General features: G+C 35.9%; 2 protein-coding genes across 2 annotated transcripts; both read left to right on the top strand.

Annotated features, from left to right (window-relative positions):
* Positions 1-12076: 12076 nt before the first annotated feature.
* LOC128016445 (uncharacterized) lies at positions 12077-14590 on the top strand. The gene is made up of 6 exons (XM_052600955.1): positions 12077-12682; positions 12884-12982; positions 13113-13484; positions 13632-13733; positions 14179-14411; positions 14570-14590. The coding sequence occupies exons 1-6, from the start codon at positions 12433-12435 to the stop codon at positions 14588-14590; spliced, it is 1077 nt and encodes a 358-aa protein (XP_052456915.1). The 5' UTR covers positions 12077-12432.
* Positions 14419-18718, top strand: LOC127997131 (uncharacterized). Its single transcript, XM_052592004.1, has 9 exons — positions 14419-15139; positions 15239-15332; positions 15435-15779; positions 15877-15994; positions 16461-16552; positions 16836-16950; positions 17207-17476; positions 17617-17790; positions 17876-18718. The coding sequence occupies exons 1-9, from the start codon at positions 14898-14900 to the stop codon at positions 18064-18066; spliced, it is 1641 nt and encodes a 546-aa protein (XP_052447964.1). The 5' UTR covers positions 14419-14897; the 3' UTR covers positions 18067-18718.
* Positions 18719-19017: the final 299 nt, after the last annotated feature.

Raw genomic sequence — 19017 nt, 5'->3', positions numbered from 1 at the left:
GTTTTTAATAAATATTTTCCTTTTGGTAATTATTGTTTGTGTGTAAAAGTGATATTTAAAATGAATAACATTTGTAGGTTTAATGCCTAGCTCAATTTGGGTTAATTTTAACGTAGAAATGCGTTGTTTCCCCACATGGCTGCACTCTGCGAGTTTATTTTCTGCCAGGAGGAGGCGCTAAGAGCGGGAGAGGTAGGTTTCTCCGGTAACGGCTGCAGAACGGTGCTGAGCTCACAAACGCTGCCTTATCAAGCACATGCGAAATTATATCGAACATTTTCTAAATACAGTAGTTTTCCTTCTGAAATACAGTGATAAAAAAAACACCCGCTCTGTTTTTTTAAACCCTGCAATATAGTCATTTTAAACCATAAAAAAGGCAACCCAGCAGGCTGGGTTAAATATGATAACCCAACTGGTTGGGTTAAAACAACCCAGCGCTGGGTTCGTCCCTTTTTGACCCAGCGCTGGGTTGTCAAAATAACCCAAATTGGGTTGTTTTCAACCCAGCAGTTTTTAGAGTGTATATATATATTACTTTCTGCCAAAGTCAGTATTGTCTCTGGTCGGTATTGAAAAGTCAATTTTACATTTTAACCAAAATTCGATATTCGCAGAGTTATTAGGTCATGTATTTTCCCTTTTTTCCTACCTGCAACAAACGCTAGTCTCCTTTTTTTGCTGAATCCGATATATCTGCTCAACCAATTACAGGGAACCATTCCACGCACTAGTAAAAAACAAACAAACAAAAACAATCATTACAGAGCACCATTCCACACACCCTAGACATTAATGGAGGCGCTTTGAATACACTTAGCATATTAAATTTACTAATCTACTTTGTTCTTTTTTATCAACAAACAAGGGCAGCATGATAAATCACACATGATTGTCATCCGCATCTCGTCAGTAAAGGCGGTTCTGTGATTAATAGAACCGGTAAATCTCCATCACGTGCTTTCAGATAGAGCAACATTTAATACACAGCTGTAGATCACGGACAAGCGGCGCTATATCACGTTCATTAGGTGAATTGCATTCAATTATGAATGTGATATTGCGTAGCTTGTCAGTTTTAGTGTTTTTATTAACGCCATTTATGTTGTTGTTAATACAGCACATAGTACTAGTCAATTAAATGAATGTAACATGGCAGAGATGAATGCACTTTTGGAAGTTGAATGTAAGGGAAATGTCATTTTGGAATTTCTGTGGTATAATGTGATCTTGTTGTTTATGTTCTCGTTCATGATGCAATTTAATTTTATTGCTGTAATTAATTTATATCATTAACAAGATGACCCATTGAATTCGAAATTCAAATGAAATTTGAAACAGAAAATAGTGGTTTTCATCCTGAAAACACATTTTTACTCAAATTAATCTAAATGGATTTATTTTACACTAAATCCACAAGACAAAGCAGAATAAATAAAGACTGAAAAATTCAGGCAGCTAGATGTGAAATCAGTGATATTTTTCAATCTTTTGCGCTTTCCAACACGGCGACAGCATCTGACAAATGATTAATCTTATGCAGCAATTGCAGAGCCCTCGTCCAAATATGGATTTCCAACTTGCACAGTTCAGTCTGAGTTCTGTCACAGAACCACAGTTCAAACTGGTCTAAAAACGAGGACACTCCACTATTTGTATCTGCAGCTGAAGGGGGCCAGATCATGACTGGAATTAGGAGTCAAATCGATGGTCCAATGGGGCATAAGGGACAGGAGTGTTTATTCAAATGAGAATAATTGATTGGTCACTCTTTTGATTTACATATAAATGAAACCTTTTTATCAGTCTGTCCACCTGTCTGAACCTCATCATGAACCCTTCCCCCATGAGAGATGTGACTTGGTGTTGGGCTTCATTCACACATCAATGAGTAACGACTCGGGCTCTGACAGTGCACAGTGCTTTGTATTCAGCTGGTGTTGCCACATCAGAAATGAGATATTTGCCAACCCCGTCACAATGAAAACATCCAGCCACTGAGGGGAGAGGTGGAACCGACAGTGACCCATAAAGTCACATTTAATCTTCATTAATATTTTTACATATTTTGGGGCTGCTTTTAGAGAAACAACAGTACAGAGATGCGTTCCATAGACATTGGTCGGCGAGACTTTTTAATGTTTTTAAAAGAGCCTCTTCTGCTCAAAAAGGATGCGTTTATTTGAACAAAACTGGGGTTCAAACTGTGGAATGTCAGTCCAAATTAAAAAATATATATATTTTTTGTTTGTGTATGTACTTGCAATTTAAAATGTAAAATGTTATTTATTCCTGTGATCAAAGCTGATTTAATTATTATTATCATTATTATTATTATTGTGGAAAAAGTGGTGATTTTACTTTCAGGATTCTTTGATGAATAGAAAGTTGAAAAGAACAGAATTTATTTGAAATATAAATGTTTTGAAACATAATAATTGTCTTTACGGTGCCTTAACTTTTGATGAATCTAATCAATAATACATATTTTAAGATAAAATATCAAACTATCAAACAACACCATCTCACACAAAATAATTCGATCTGTCAATACAATTAACAAAATAATAAGCAGAATTATTTAACAAACACATTATTCACCAATAGCAAAAAAAAAAAACAACAACAAAAAATGCATGTTAATGTTAATGTTGAAGGACCTCTAGAGAAAAGTGATTTATCAAGACCAAATAACCTGAGCTTCTTCCCAGTTTAGCTATTTGAACAGTTTTTAGGCCTATCGTTTCCCTCCAATCACATATTGCTAACATGTTTTGTCACTGTAATTAACATTACTGAACAAGATTGCCTTACTGAATTACACTAATGAAAGTCAGAGATGGACAATGAGATATATTCATATCAGAGTAAGTTGGAATGAACAGTTGTCTTATAAGGAGTGACACTGTTCTCCTCTGCTCTTTTATGCATCTTATTTAGGATACAAAACTCATTTGATTGTCATTTCATGTTGTTCAATGAGCCATGCCTTATGAACAGTCTGAGCTCTCTGGGAGTATTACAGGTGATTAGGTTAATCACTTTCACTGACAGATGAGTCATAATTAACTCAATGCTCCAATGAAGAAGGTGAGGATTCAGTGATCTTTAATCCTAAACAACCTTGAATAACTATTGTAGTGAATCTGAAAGAATAAGACATTCGTGTTTCAAGACACAGAAGAAAATCTTTGGATCCGTCTTAGTTCTTTTAGACCCCCACCCCCCACCAACACACACACATAATGACTCTCATATAAAAATAGACACAAATTAGCCATTAGTTATCTGAGTAAGAATACAGAGCAGTAAAATGTGGACTGAGTTCATTTTGAATCATGTGACTTTTGATTGTTTGTATCTGGGTAAATCCTAACAAAGATGTTTTTTATAATCATGTCGGAGCAGAAGCAAAAGTTTCCATTAAAAAAAAAGAAAAAAGAAAAAAGAAAAAGTTTTATTGATTTATTAAAAAATTTATAGATTCTCAAATCAGAAATTAAATTCTCAAGTAACTACTTGTACAACCTCCGCATCATCTAGTCTTTTATACACATCATAAAACCAGCTTTTCATTCTTTTGAACAAGTTGTGATTGCTTTTGTACATTCATGCAATTGATTATGCACATTTATCTGCAGTTTCCTACATTATCAGTTGCTAATGTCATGTTGCTCAACATGTATTATAGAGTTTCTGTGCAACAGTTTTACCCCTCAAAACATCTAATCTTTAGTTCATTGTATAAGTCATTACATGCAAAATGGTTAATCTTGTTATCATAAACTGCCAAGCACACCTTTTTATTTTTATTTTTACACATTATTATTAGACTTTTTTGTCAATTTGGCATGAATTGTGCAAGTGAATCTTTACTAATGAAGAGAATGTAGATGATACACCAATGATAAACCATTTCTCTGAAATAGCTCAGAGGTTCATCTCATGAATCTTCTGTTGGAAAGCGTATAGCGTATAGACAGAGGACAACACAAGAGTTACAAATTCTGAAAATGTACTTATTTTCATCTTTGTGCCCATATTTCTTTTTCCTTTTATATATCACAGTTCTATCCAGTCTCTTTCTATCAATTTCCCACATACAGTAATGTGTAAATTTGTACTTTTGAAATGGATATATGGCATACATAAGCATATGGAATACTGTTCAGTACAGTAGTTTACATCAGAACATCCCTCCAGAGTACAGTTATATTGACAACATGACTAAGCAATTTGACTGTCTTATCCGTAAACTATGACACAAGGACTTGTCATTCAGATGGCACTGACATGTTCATTGACACAGATATTTATTTTTGAGAGATGAACTAAGGATTTTGAGCAATAGATTGGCTTTTGCAGGTAATCCATTGTGTTTTGCTATTTGTACGAGTTGTTAGAAATGCACTTCTCAAAGATGATTCGAGAAATGTACCAAAGCAACTGAGAAAAATGGAGCAGAAATAACCACAGTGTACAGAGACTTATGGCATATTGTTGGTTGATACTCATTCCGTATGCAGGATTCAGACTGCTGGCATGGATGTTTTCCTGCTAACAGACTGCTCATAGAGGGCTCATAGATATGCTCATAGAGGGCACATTGACTGCTAATATGACCTTTCCTCCAGAGACCTAATGCTGAAGACGGGTCTCAGCAGGCTTGGAGAGAGTTTGTGTGTTACGAGCGACATTAAGAAACGGACGACTGCAGGACTTGTAATCTTTTTCTAATACTATGTTCTGATTCTTTGTTCAGGTGTACAGTATGTTGCAAGTTGCACAGAAGTGTCAAGGTTATATGTTGTAAGGCATTTCATGCTGGAAGGATGTGGCTCTGGGATCGAATTTAAGCTTCTGTGCTTGAAAAGAAAGCAAAAGACCTTCATGCTAAGATTGTTTGAATGAATGGTGGTATTAGAGAGAATAAAACACTTAGATCTAAGAGATCTAATAATAGATCTAAATAAGCTTTTCTGATGGGTTCCTCTGAGAGCATTTCACTGGTAATGTTAAGGTCATGGGTTCAAGGGAAGGTGCTTTGGATCACATTTTTAGAAGCTATAAAAGGCTGTAGAAACAATATCATTTCATCAAGTCAGTGTTGTCCAGGTGTGTTATGCACCTATCCATCCATCCCTCCATCCATCTATGCATACTTATTTGCTGAACTGCATCTACTATTTGAAGACAGTAATCATGCAATATTGCATCTTCATTATATGGGTTGATATTTTGACCCTGTGTTCACAACATCCCTTGAAATAATAATGAATATATACATTTTTATAATATCGGTTTATTACTGTATTTTTTTTACAAATTCCGTTTTATTTATTTATTTATTTATTTATTTATTTATTTATAGGATGCTGCATTCAGAATCAGAATGGACATGAGTCTGTCTGTCCACTGCATGAACAAAACAGTTGAAATTTTCCTGCTGGAAAAGCAGGTAACAATAGGTGGTCAAGCTTGTCAACTAGTTCAAGCTGTGTGTTGATCCCCGTCCAAGGAGATCCAGCAGCTCTCCGACTAACCAGTGTGTGTCTGACTTCAGTTGAGCTCATCAACCATCTGTACACTTTGCTAAAACTTTGCCCAAATAGAAACCGGTACTATGATTTAGCTGTGTATTTTTAGCTTGGTAAAAAGAGGGGAACCACAGGGGAACACAGATAACACAGGTGCACACATTTTAATTAACTCAAAGGAAAATTATGAATCCAGATTGCACCAGATGGAGCTGATGTGGAGCTGCTGCTTTCCTGCTTGATGATATTGGGACTTACTGATTTCCACATTTAAAGAGCCAGCTGGGTGAGCTCTGGACGCTTCATGCTGGTTGTATCATATAGGTAAATTGTCTCATTCTCATTCTTTGAACATCTCTTACATGTTTAGCCATATTTTGGCATTCATTTTTAGATTTTAGATTTTTTTCAGCAAATTAATGATCCGATTAACAGATCCAGACCTTTTCATTTTGCAGTTAAATATTTAATTTGATTCCCAATGTTTATTTGACCTGGACATTTTGCCAACTAATAATGAAAGCCTTTTTTTAAAAGTCTATTAAAGTAAAAAAAAAAAAAAAAACACTCCTGGTAACACTTTACAGTAAGTTACGTCAGTTAACAGTAGTTAACGCAATAGGTTTAATTAACTCACAATGAACAATATGTTGTACAGCGTTTATTAACTTGTTAATGTTAATAAAAAAATAAAATAAAAATAAAACATTTAAATGAACCATTACTTCCTCAGTTATGTTAATTATTAATGTATTTTTTTTTAATTATAATTAGAATATATTCCTTTTGCTCCGTGTTAATTACTTTGTTGTATTTAATAATATATTTTTTGTCTGATTATTTAAAAGTAATAAATTGATAATGTTTGTATTTCCGTATTGTGAATGCATAAATTAATAAATATAGAGGGAAAAAGAAACTCAATAGTACAGTTTTTAAACAAACTTTGATGTTGTTGTAGTTTCTATTTAATAAATGTAATATTTATTTATATAATTTGATATTTATTTATATAATTTATTATTATTATTATTATTATTATTATTATTATTATTATTATTATGCAAAAGCTTGATAAGGCTTGAGAAAGCATAGTGTGGAAATATATATTTAAATTATTCTTCATTTATAAATGAATTATTTTTTTCATTCTAAAATATAAATAATTTGAATGAATGAATGATTTAATTACAAAAATATAAAAAATACATTCATGTATACAACTTTAAATGTTGTAGAATTTAACATAATTTTTAGGTATTGGCTATTGTAAAATGTTAATGAATTATAGTTTCTTTTAAGCTTTAGATGTACGAGAGCAGAGCCACTTTTGTCTTACTTCTGTCTGACTTTTGTTGAATTTATTGTTTTTTTTTTTTCATAGCAAGTGAACAGATGATTCCAGACACTGCAGTCAAAGGTAAGATGACAGGAGTAAGAATGTCAGAGACGAAAGCCTCGCTAGTAAACTGACAAACTCACTGCTCAGAGACTCCAGCAGCATGGTTGTATTAGAAGTGAGTCATATGTTACCGCCGGTGCTGTTATTTTCACCTGCAGAAATCAATGTCACTGCATTTCTCCACATTTCTCCTGTTCTTTAGGCATCTGATGGAAGCTTTTACTGTATATATGAGGTGTAAAGAAATGAGGGAAAGCAAGAAATGTGTGATTATCAAGATAATAATGTTTATCTGTTCAAACAAAACTGTTCTACATCCATAGATATTTAAGCCCTGTGCTTGATGCTGTGCATTGTGACTGAGTATAACAAGCAGAAAAACATACATTTAAAAAAAAAAAAATCCCTGTTTAATATATATATATATATATATATATATATATATATATATATATATATATATATATATATATATATATATATATATATATATATATATATATATATATATATATATATTAAATACAATCATTGTGAACTGCTCTTTGCAATTGCAGCAGTTCCACGCATTTCCAGTGGGCTTTTATCATAGAGGTTGAATTTTATTAGAGTTATTGACTTAAGGTCCTCATCTGCTGCCTGTGTAGAGATAGAGGAACATACATTATTGTTCTCTGAGTGCCATTTTACAACCTTTCAGATCAAAGACACCCTTTGTAGCTCATTGTCCTGCAACAATAATTTAGCCCATAATTATACGTGGTGCCTGTCTCTCTCAGTAGCTCACAGTGACATGCCGATTGCCTGCTGGTGGTTAGGTCTCATGTAATTCCTCATTTGGCACATCCTGGCGGGGTGTTGACAGGGTCTGTGCCTCACTGGCATTTGCCTGGAACCAGATTACACAACCAACAGCAGGTCGTGCACTTCATTAGCATGATATAGTCTGAAACTAAATCGCTGGGTGACATCAGCTTCACCAAACTACTGAATAACATCTCGCTTATAACACAGCTGTTAACAGGCGACATTTAAGTGACTTAAATCAGGGATTACACATGGAATGACTTAACAAAACAGAGCCAAATGAGTTCTCAGCAATCATTTTCTTAGTTATTATAGAAAATTTCATATTTTTAAAAGACTTTGTTATAAGTGAGTCAACGGTAAAGACTTTTATATTGAAAGAGACTGAAAGATGGTTGTAAACAATGAAGTTATTTTTGCTTTCAACAACACCTTGTAAGAAAGAGTAAATAAATTCACTGAGCAGTGCTGTCATCGGAAATCACCATTAAAGGATGGGGTGGGGTGGGTGGAATTGGCTCATTCCCTAACTCCCCCAGAGTTAATACATTGATTTGTAAAAATTTTGAATCCATTCAGCTGGTCTCCAAGTCTGGGGATAGCACTTTTAGCATAGCTTAGCATACATCATTGAATCCTACTAGATCAGTAGCATTGCAAAAATATCCCCAACACCATTACACCACCACCAGCAGCCTGAACCATTGAGACAAGGCAGGGTGGATCTTTGCTTTCATGTTCTTTACACCAAATTCTGACCAAAATTTCTATTGTCCAATTTTTGGTGAGCCTGTGCGAATTCTAGCCTCAGTTTTGGTTTAGTTAAGTTTTTCTGACCAGAAATAGATCCTTGACACTGGCATAAAAAATACATCCTAAAATACGCAGAGGAAAAAAAAAACAAAAAAACAATAATAATAAGACATTTGCATGCCACACATATGCATACATGTGTACACACACCTATCCTGAAAGATACCTAATGATAATACTGTACCTCAATTTTGCAATTTGATTTAAAACAGTCACCGCCAATGGTACAAATGAGTTTTTAGCCAGCGGTAAAACAACTTTTCAGGGGAAGTTTTGCCTTAATTGGACAGAATAACAAAGAGTGAAAAAGTTACATGAAGACAGAGGCTGAATGGGGACTGAATGACCACATTTGAACTGGCATGCCTCCATTATTACATTTGAAACCGCATTTCTGAGTAGAGACACACAACATTGCAATCAAACAGTTTGCAGGGATTTGCCAGCAGTGGTTTGTGGGGTTTCTGTCGCCTGTCATTTTCAATTTGCAGTATGCTGGCCTTTATAATCACTCCTCACCGCTGCTCGCAGGTATGTCTTGTTAAATCATATTTAACACAAAAGCCTGGAAGACTACATTTCCTCTGGCCATCTAACCTTGAACCCCCTAACCTTTCGCTTTGTAGTCTAATCTACTAATTTAGCGGAAACATCACAGAGCAAATACTGTAGATAAAATAAAAATAAAAATATGTCTAAAATTTTTTGTTTTAAAGCTTATTTTACTGAACCAGAACAACAACAAAAAAAGTGACTTTGGATTAAGTGAGAGTGCATTTGAGATAGGATAACGTCTTTAAAGGTAATTATAACTTGGGTTGAGTGCTACATATTAAATATTTGTTGAGAGGCTCTATATTTGATAGAATATATCCAAACTCTGAGTGCCACAACTGAGATTCCTGTGTGCAGATTTGGGGTATTTGTAATACATTGGTCTTTCCAGACAGACAGTCCGAGGCAGGCTGTTTTTGAGGAAAAATCCACAAACTGTGCAGAACTCCAGTGGCTAAAGAGCGACCTTGGGTTGTGAATGAGCTTAAGTAAGATTTAAAGCAACATTTAAATCCTTTTTCAATGGAAATGTATTTCCTCCATTATAGGATATTCATTATAGAGTCAGATCTCACTCAGCATATTCTTGGCATGTCATGGTTATGAAAAAAGAAGAAACACTGATGTTTCTTTGTACACTAATGATAAAAAATGTACAGTCTGTTTTCTATATAAATTTATTATTTAAAATGTAATGTATTCTTGTGATGCAAAGCTGAATCTTTAGCATCATTATTTCAGTTGTCAGTGTCACAGGAAACTCCAGAAATCATTTTAAAATGCTGATTTGCTGATCAAGAAACATCTCTGATTATTATCAATATTGAAAACAGTTGTGTTTCTTCATTTTTTTAATTTTTATTTTTTTATCTTCTCATATTTTATTTCAGAATTATTTGAAGAATAGAAAGTTCAAAATGACATTCATTTTAAAGGATTCGTATGATGCAAGTTTATTTTTTTTTCATTTGTCTTTGGAGTGTTACAGTGGAGTCAGCTGTCTTAACCTTCTGTGGCTTGTGTACTTCAAACACATACAAGCTCACTGTGTCTGTCACACCACTCTGTTCCCCTTTCAGGCTTGAATTGATTGTAAAACTAAGGACATTATTAACTGTCTTTACATTTATTTTGAAAGATGAAACTCACGATTATGGAAAGGGGCGTTACATTTCCAATGAGTGCTTGCGGTGTTCGGCCAAAATAATGATCTTTAACAAAGCATCATATGACCCCTTTAAATAGAATTAAATAGAATTATGAAAGTCTTTAATTCTCCTTTAGATCAATTTAATATTATTAAAACACTTACTGACATTGAACTTTTGAAAGATACTGTATATATAATTCTGTATATAAAGCATGCTACTTTTAAGATGCTTTTTAGCTTGAAAGCATGTGAATATGCTTTCATACTTCTTTTGTGGATTTTTCCTTTAAAGCATCAAATGTAAGTCCTTGAGGTACATGAGAACACTATTTCTGTCCTGCTAACAACATTTCTTTAGTTTACTTTGGTTGAATTGCCTTGCACATACAGTATTGTATATTGTCAGATGCTGTTTAGCCTGTCTGACTGAAGGGGCCTTCAGATGTTCCAGAAGAAACATACAGTTAGTCACTGTTTCTGAACACAACAAGTTTTTCTTAAACATTTTAAACTTTGATAATATGTATTATGGACAAGATTTGTCAACACAGTCTCACCCCTATTCGTCACATACTGCCGTTTGGTCATTTCCCCCTCACGTCCATAAGCAACGTTGAGGGTACCCCCTATTCGTCACTTGACAACGTAGAGGAGGGTCGTCCGATATTTGAATGCAAATCCCTCATCTTTGGATTTTGACGAACCTGGCTTATCCATCTAGCGGTTTTTCTGCGCTGGAAAGTATGGTTTCAGGCGATTAATTTTAATGCTGCTAATATTATGTTCATGTATTTTGCAGTAGCATGCTGCGCAAATACTGTTACAATCATTAATTGGTGAAGTGACCATATATTTTATTGGAGCAGAAACCCTGTTCTAAATCGGAATCACGCCTTTTTTCTTTTTTAATATAATTTTGGGCTACATTAAAATGGCATAATTGCAGGACTGCATATTTGCTGTAGGCTTAAACATGCCTTAATTTAAGTGGGATATTTTTAATTGTCGATGGTATATTTGCAATGGCTTATAGTGTATAGTGAGCCTGCTTTGTTGTTTTTTTTTTTTGTTTTTTTGCGACCAAAAAAATAAATAAATAAAAATAACACCTCAACAACAAAAAAATACCAATAGCATACTTTTATAGACCTTTCATCTCAATACTAATTATGAAGTTGTGATAAATAGCCTGCTGCGGAAATGTTTATATTACTTAATATGGACATATCCTTTGGCAAAGAGATGGATGCATTCTGGGGCGTGATGTGTTAAAATGTAATTGCTAACATATACCCATGTTTTCTTAGACATTTCTGCTGTCCCCTTTAAAATTTTGAGCGAGGATATAAAATATTAAGACTGTACTTTTTCATTATGATTTATATTTTGGCGCAATTTTGTGCAGCGCGTCACTGTGCGCGACCATCACAGAAACCATTGCCCAGCGCGATTCCACAACGGTAAGTCACTTACAACAGTCTAATAAGCAAGAGAAATGAATAGGCATTTAAACGTCCAAAATTAATACAATTACGAGTTTATATATATTAAAAACATGGTGTGTGTGTGTGTGTGTGTGTATATATATATGTATATAAATTCTATTAATAAACTTATTTTGAACGTGTAAATGCTTATTAATGGATTATTGGGGGATATATATATATATATATATATATATACGATATATATATATATATATATATATATATATATATATATATATATATATTATAATATGTAGTATGTATAATATGTAGTCACACAATGACTTCTTTTTAAAATCATTCATTTTTTTTATGATATTGTGATTGCATGTAACTTATCAACCAGAGCAGCATTTACTTTACATCTTAGCCTAGTAACGTTAGTTATTCATATTATAATATGTAGTTTGGTGATCTATTATTTTTTTATTTGTTCTTCTCTTTCTCTGCAGGTTCCTTAATCCCTCACCTTTAAAAAAAAAAACAGCACCTCATTACATTAAAAAGGCACTTTTAAGAGCCACATTTGTCTTGTATCTTGTTACTCTCTTTACTGTTGTATTGTTTTCTCTCTCTTGCTGTCTTACTGTCTCCCCCCCCATTCCTCTGAGTGTGGTTTTTGTTTGTTTGTTTTGTCTTTTTTTTTGTCTGTGTGTTTATAGTGTGTTTATCTTTTGTGCCATGTCTGATCCTGAGATGGACTGTCTCCTAAATGAGATGAGTGACCTTGTCGATCAGGCTGAACATCAAGCTCACCTCCAACAGCTCATTAGCATGCACCAGGAAGCAGAACCATCCACCAGTCAGCCTTCCACCCGTAATCCATCCACCAGCCAGCCATCAAACAGCAAGCAAGATGTTAGGTGGATTAAGAGGGACAGTGATGGAAACATTATTTACAGCAGGCCCAGATCATCCCGGAAACAAGCTGGTACAATTTTTTTATTACATTAATGTTAATTAATATGTAGACTGCAGATCTAGTTTTGCATCTTGGAATGGTATACAACATGATCAAGTCATGGGTCTGAATTAGAACATATCTGAGGTTATTATTACGTACCTGTGTCTAGCATCAGGTAAAGTTTGTGTCATTGAGTGTAAAAAGTAAAAAAAAATGTTGCTACATCAGGTCCCAGTCACAGCCAGAGTCGAAAGACTGGTGTCTCTCATATCAGGGCTCCGGAAACCAGTGCGGAAATGACCAGTGACTTTCTTTCCATTACTGCAGGTGTGTTATTTATTTTGACTTCACTGGTTCAAACAGTATGTTCATTTATTATAAATTGGCCATTGTTCAATGCTATTCTCTTTTATTATAATAAACTACTGTTTTTAAATATTTTGCCTTGTTTTAACAGAGTCCTTCCTTCAAGAGCTTAAAAGCTCATTGTTTGAGGACATACATGAGGATGAAACGGCACTTCAAGCCTCAACAGACTGGTTGACCCGAAAGAGCCTCATATCAGGGTGGTGGGAGAAAGAGAGACCCCGACTGGTCAACACCATGGTGGCTCGACAACATGTGGCAAAACGGATCTGCCAACATTGTGGAAATGGTCCAGCCGTTATCCGTTGTTGTGACTGCCGACCACACCCATTCCTCTGTGGCCAGTGTGATGTCAGGGTCCACCGAGGTCACGTGTTCCACAACAGGGATTCGATGACCCATGCATTCTTTAATCCATTGCCTCCCACAACTTGTGTTGTGGAGAGGGTTCTAACCCAGTGTGGTAAGTTGTAGTTCTTAAAAGTCACATTCACTTGACTGAAAAACTGATAGGTCGAAGAAGCCGTCAAGTACATCTTGTTTAAAATAGTTGCCAGTAAATAAATGTTATTCTTTAATGCTTATCCATGTGTTTTTTTTTTTTTTCAAGAGCGTCTTGTACCTTTGGAGATGCCAGAGACAATATGCGGTTGTCAACGAGTATCGTCCAGTGTCATCGCAGGACAGTCCATAGTTGTGGTTACAATGAATGGTAAGAAGAACTTACTAGGTTTGGGTGGGGGTCACTTCTGTAGAAGTGTCTGCAGAATTTCACCCACAGCTATTTGCTGATCACACCTTGTATACTCCCTCATCACAATTATGCACATATACGGATCATGAATATGTTAAATTCATACATGTTACATTGTGCAAGAAATTTTCTTTATCATGGCTGCAAATCTAGAGGTTTCAATAGGTTGTGTGTTCATTTAGATTGGATGGGCCCAAGTATGTGATGGAAAACAATTAACCTTTGTTTGAATGGGGATAGTTAATTTGCCTGACAAAAGTATGACTTCCAATAGAGTGCCTTACAAAATGTTTGTAGAAGTGTCCTCCTGATTCACCTTAGTCACAGGTTCCCATATCAGTTGTCAGAATGACACACTTTGGTCTGTCAGACTTAACGTTGTGTATATATTTCCTTTTTCCAGGGCGATATGATCTCAGATTGCCTCAGATTAGATGCAAAGCATGTGAAGCCACTTGGAGTCCTGGAGTGGATGACCTGATCCGTAATGACTACTGGCCGGCCACTTCTCACTATTCAACTGTGTATGCAACAGATGTCCTTTTTTCTTTTGAAGAGCTGAAGATGGCAGCACCAGGGATATCTAGCCAAGCATTTCTTAGAATGCTGGATCAACGCACTGTTCACTTTGGCCGTGTAAGTATTTGTGGTAATAATTGCGTAAATCCATAAATTATACTATGAGGGCATTATGGTGATGATAGTACACATGAACATTTACACTGTTTAGGAAACAAATTGTTAAATTTAGACCCTTTATAAACAACCATAAACTCATGTTCTCTTATCAGCAGTTTGCACTGAGACATTTCTGAAAAAAAAAAACCCAGGTCATTCTGAAGATCTCAACTTCAACTCCATTGGCTACAGACTTTGACATCTCCTCAATTTTATTTCCTGATCCCAGAAGTGTTCCCTTGGATTAATGGCCCAAACATAGCACAGGCTATATGGAACAATATGGAAGCTGTTGTTGCTCTCTTTGTGTATAGATTTAGACTGAATGTCAAACAATATCCTGTATTTTTAATGGCCAGGTCCCCCAAATACATCAGTGTATAGTGTATGAGTGAAGTCTACACATTGTTTATTTCCTTTGATATGTAGTACAAACATTCCAAAATGTATTTGATCCGTTTTACTGTTCTCCTTTGTTCTCTTTTACTGAACTCTTCTTTGAAACAGAATGGAAACATCACAGCAGACAGCTTCCGGAAAAGCTTCTTGGAGTGGGAAGCTGTCCGATTCGAAGTGGACAAATTATGCCAGGAGGACCACTTTAACTGCCCAGCATGCAGTCCAGACATGCTTGCAGTATCCGTTGATGGAAACCGTAAGCACTACAGATTCAAGAGTGCAGCTAGGTACTGTGTGTGCATGGATGGTCCATTACTTTGAAACTAACTGCTGTGAATTGAAAATCATATGAATATTTAAACTTAACATGTATCTCTTTTATTTAGATCGGAGGAAAAAGCCATCTTTGATGGCGTGTTCATCGCGAATGATGATGACGTCGCAAGATTCGTGGACTATGTCCATACCTCAACCAGTCATGTACACTTGCACAACTTCACTATATTTACCCATAAAACACCAAGTCCTACAGAGCACTTTGTTTGAACAAGTTTGGACTGTTAACCATGTTCCATGTTTTAGGTCTCTGGAAGAGGTGTCTGTGGAGGGCAATGGTCAGCGGCTCGTGAAACGTCTCAGAAGTCCTCAGGAAAAACAGATGAGGAGGGCCTGGAACTTGCTGTATGTCGTCATGGGGTTCTCCTTCGTGCCCTCAATATGTTCAGGGGCGAAATCTTTGCCTACCCCCTGTACCTCCAAAAGCAAATGGCCTGTAAGCCAGTTACATTTTTTGCAATGGATGTGGCATGCAAGTACTGGCCTTACCTCCAGAGAGTGACAGAGAAATGCCCTGAGCTTCAGGATCTCCTCAACATGAGGCCATTTCTTTCTGTTTTTCATGCCAAAGCTCATGATTTCAAATGTGAGGTAAGAAAAAATTATTGTCCATTACATTTTCTTTCCCTGAAATCCTGCATAAGATTGTTGCCACTTAGGTTTAGTTTTTTTTTGTTTTTTTTTAAAGGTAAAATGGAGTGGAGCATATCAGGAGGGGGCTGGTTCGACTCTTGGCGAAGAGGTGGAGCAGTGCAACGCCTTCCTCTCGAGGATTGCTGTTACGACAAAGCACATGTCAAAAGCGGGTAAGGAAACCAGTAAATTTTGATCCTGATTACACTGGTGAGCCACTTTGAGCTTATGCATATATGCTGACTCTGAAAATATAAATATCTGAATATATTAAACACAAATGGATGGATCGATTACAAGACCATCATCCTATTTTATTTGATGTAAGGATAATAAGGTAGGGCAGTTCGAAAATAAAAACACATCAGAGTACCATTCACCTACTGTCCTGCCATAGTGCTCTATGCCATTTAAATACTGTCCTGCATCACTGTTTCATGCTTTGTCTTCCCTGTCCTGTGCAATTACCTCACCCTTTCATGGGACAGTAATCAAATGGCACAAGACAGCAGATTAGTACCATAGTACTGTACTGTAAGTTATTATGTCTCAAAAGTTTGTGATTCAAGTCTGCACATTTTCTTCTCCTACTGCTACTGGAAAGAAGGGTGAAAATCTCATATTTTTTTATTTTTGCAGGACGCATTGACATGCTGACAATCATGGCCATGCGCTGGAACCAACAAAAGTTTGACAACTTGGCTTCTACCCTTGCCCGCCGATATCGGAAGGTAAAGACACCAGTTTTCCCTTATGCAAAAATATAGACAACACTTGCCCAGATATTCTTCAATATATATTAAATGTACGGATGGTTGTATGTGTCGTGTCAGTTGTATTTTTTAGTGTCTTGATATACAATATTACATGTTCATATCACATATATTGATAGTCCATGTATATAAGAATATACTGTATATTTTATTAGTTATGTAATAGTGAAGGTACTTCACAATCCTTATCAACAATAGTCAAAATGGTAGGCGTTTCCCTCAATGTCATTTATATTTGAAGGCCACAATAGCCCTGCAATGCCAGTTGCATAACCTGGAGGCCATGAAAACAGAAATGGACATCTCTGACAATCAACTGGAGAGGTGGATCATTGATATCAATGAGTGGGCAGAAGGTAGGAGATACTGTTTTATACTGTTTGATATGGTGCTTGATGTATCACTTCTGACTTATCTTGGCTGCAATTCCAACAATTGCAGACAATAAAGAACCTAACTAGCCTAACTATACTCAACCTTAGCTACAATTGTAGCCTCTCAGTTACAGAAAAATATAAAAGGGTTTTGGATTTTGCTCATACACAACAAATAACATTTTTTCATGGAATCAAGAAGCATATTTCTTATTTCTCAATTTCTTCCTCTCAGCAACAACATCCCCAAATGATGCTGATGTTGCCGCTGTTGCCAGCCGAATTGAGGAGCTGGTGGCAAGTGTTAAGAGGAAGTCCCAGCGTCTTTACAAGGATAGTGACGGATGCAAAGGACGTGCCCGAATCCGTCGAAAGATCAGGGAGGAAAAAAAAATCTTAAATTCTGTAGTGGAAAAATATAACACCTTGGTTCCTAATGCAGAAAAACTGACATTGGACACCATTCTATGTGACGAGATTGTTTGGCCATGGCAGCTTACCCACGGTGGTATGTACACAATTCTGTTGACTGTGTGAAATAGTCACATAGTGGGACAAAATCTGTCATGCCTCGATTTTAACCCCTGAAAATCTTTAAACACTAATCTTAAATATAAAACCAACTTATGTTTCATCCATGTATTCCAGACTCTGTAGATCTAAGGACAAAGAGGAAGGCGTTCGACATTGTGATGGCAGTAAGGAGACTTGAGGAGGAGAAGAGGATTCTTATTGCAGAGATGAACAAGCATTGGAAGTCTCTTTGCTCCCGTGCAGACACCCTGAAGCAGATGTCATCCCAGCTTGCTAATGTGACATCAGGTATGTATTTGTTATTATTGGCATACATTACAATATTTCTGAATGTTTCTAATTAATAAAGGCTCAATGTGTTTTAACATGTAAGGTGAAACGTGGGGCCTGCTTCAAGATGGTATCCGAGGTCTAAAGAGCTTGACATTGAAGAACAAGCAAGCAAGCAACAGCCTGGCAAAGCATGCAAAGACATTTTATGTTCAAGTTCTGACTGAAACAGAAATTAACTTTGATAGTCATTCTGAGGAATACGATACCAGTAGTGACTCTGAGCAAGATTAAACATGGCCAGAGTCCTTTTTTCTGCTGTTGTGTGCTGGGGAGGGCTGCTGGGACAGGTTGGTAAGGAAAGCTGGTTCTGTGTTTGGCATGGAGCTGGAGTTAAGTAGCAGTCTTCTGTCATGCTCAACATTGAGGAGGTCCTTTGTCCCCAGGGCAAACCAGCAACTCAATTTCATAGAGAAGATTAGGGGCATGAGTCTCACCCTGCGCCAACCATTACATCACTTTGTCTATTGTCTAGTATCCACTATCCATTTGACTTTTCTTTTAAATATATATATATATATATATATATATATATATATATATATATATATTTATAAGTTTCTGTTGTTCTATCTATTTTAACTTCTTTGTGTTCTTTTTGTTAATCAGTACTATTATGCTCAGACTATTTTTTCCATAGTCATATGAAATAGCAAAGTTTTGCACTGATGAAATCCCTGCACTGTTTACTTTTGCACTACCACCACTGCAAATCACTCCACAGCTGCCCATCATTTATCACAGGGTCAGTCCCTACCAGGTCTTTGTATTCACTTGACATGCTCTTCACTTTTTACATTTGTGATTTTTGTTATGTGTCTGAGCTATGTATGTTGTTTTTGTGATTGTATAAGCTAATAAATGCTTTCATGCTTTAATAAGCTTTCATCATGACAATTTTTCCAATTCCTAGATACATCTTACATCAGGGATAGGCAACTCCGGTCCTGGAGGGCCACTATCCTGCAGAGTTTAGCTCCAACCCTAATTAAACACACCTGAACAAGGCAATCAGTGTTTTCGGGATTACTAGATAGATACAGGCAGGTGAGTTTTTCTGAGGGCTGAAGCTAAACTCTGCAGGATAGTGGCCCTCCAGGACCAGAGTTGCCTATCTCACATGGATACACAGATAACATTTATTCAAAAAGATAATATGGCTAAATCTATCAATATTTATGTAGA

Source organism: Carassius gibelio, chromosome A1 (assembly GCF_023724105.1).
Source record: "Carassius gibelio isolate Cgi1373 ecotype wild population from Czech Republic chromosome A1, carGib1.2-hapl.c, whole genome shotgun sequence".
Taxonomy (NCBI): Eukaryota; Metazoa; Chordata; class Actinopteri; order Cypriniformes; family Cyprinidae; genus Carassius; species Carassius gibelio.
The sequence above is the reverse complement of the archived record's forward strand: the minus strand, read 5'-3'. Positions and strand labels throughout refer to the sequence as shown.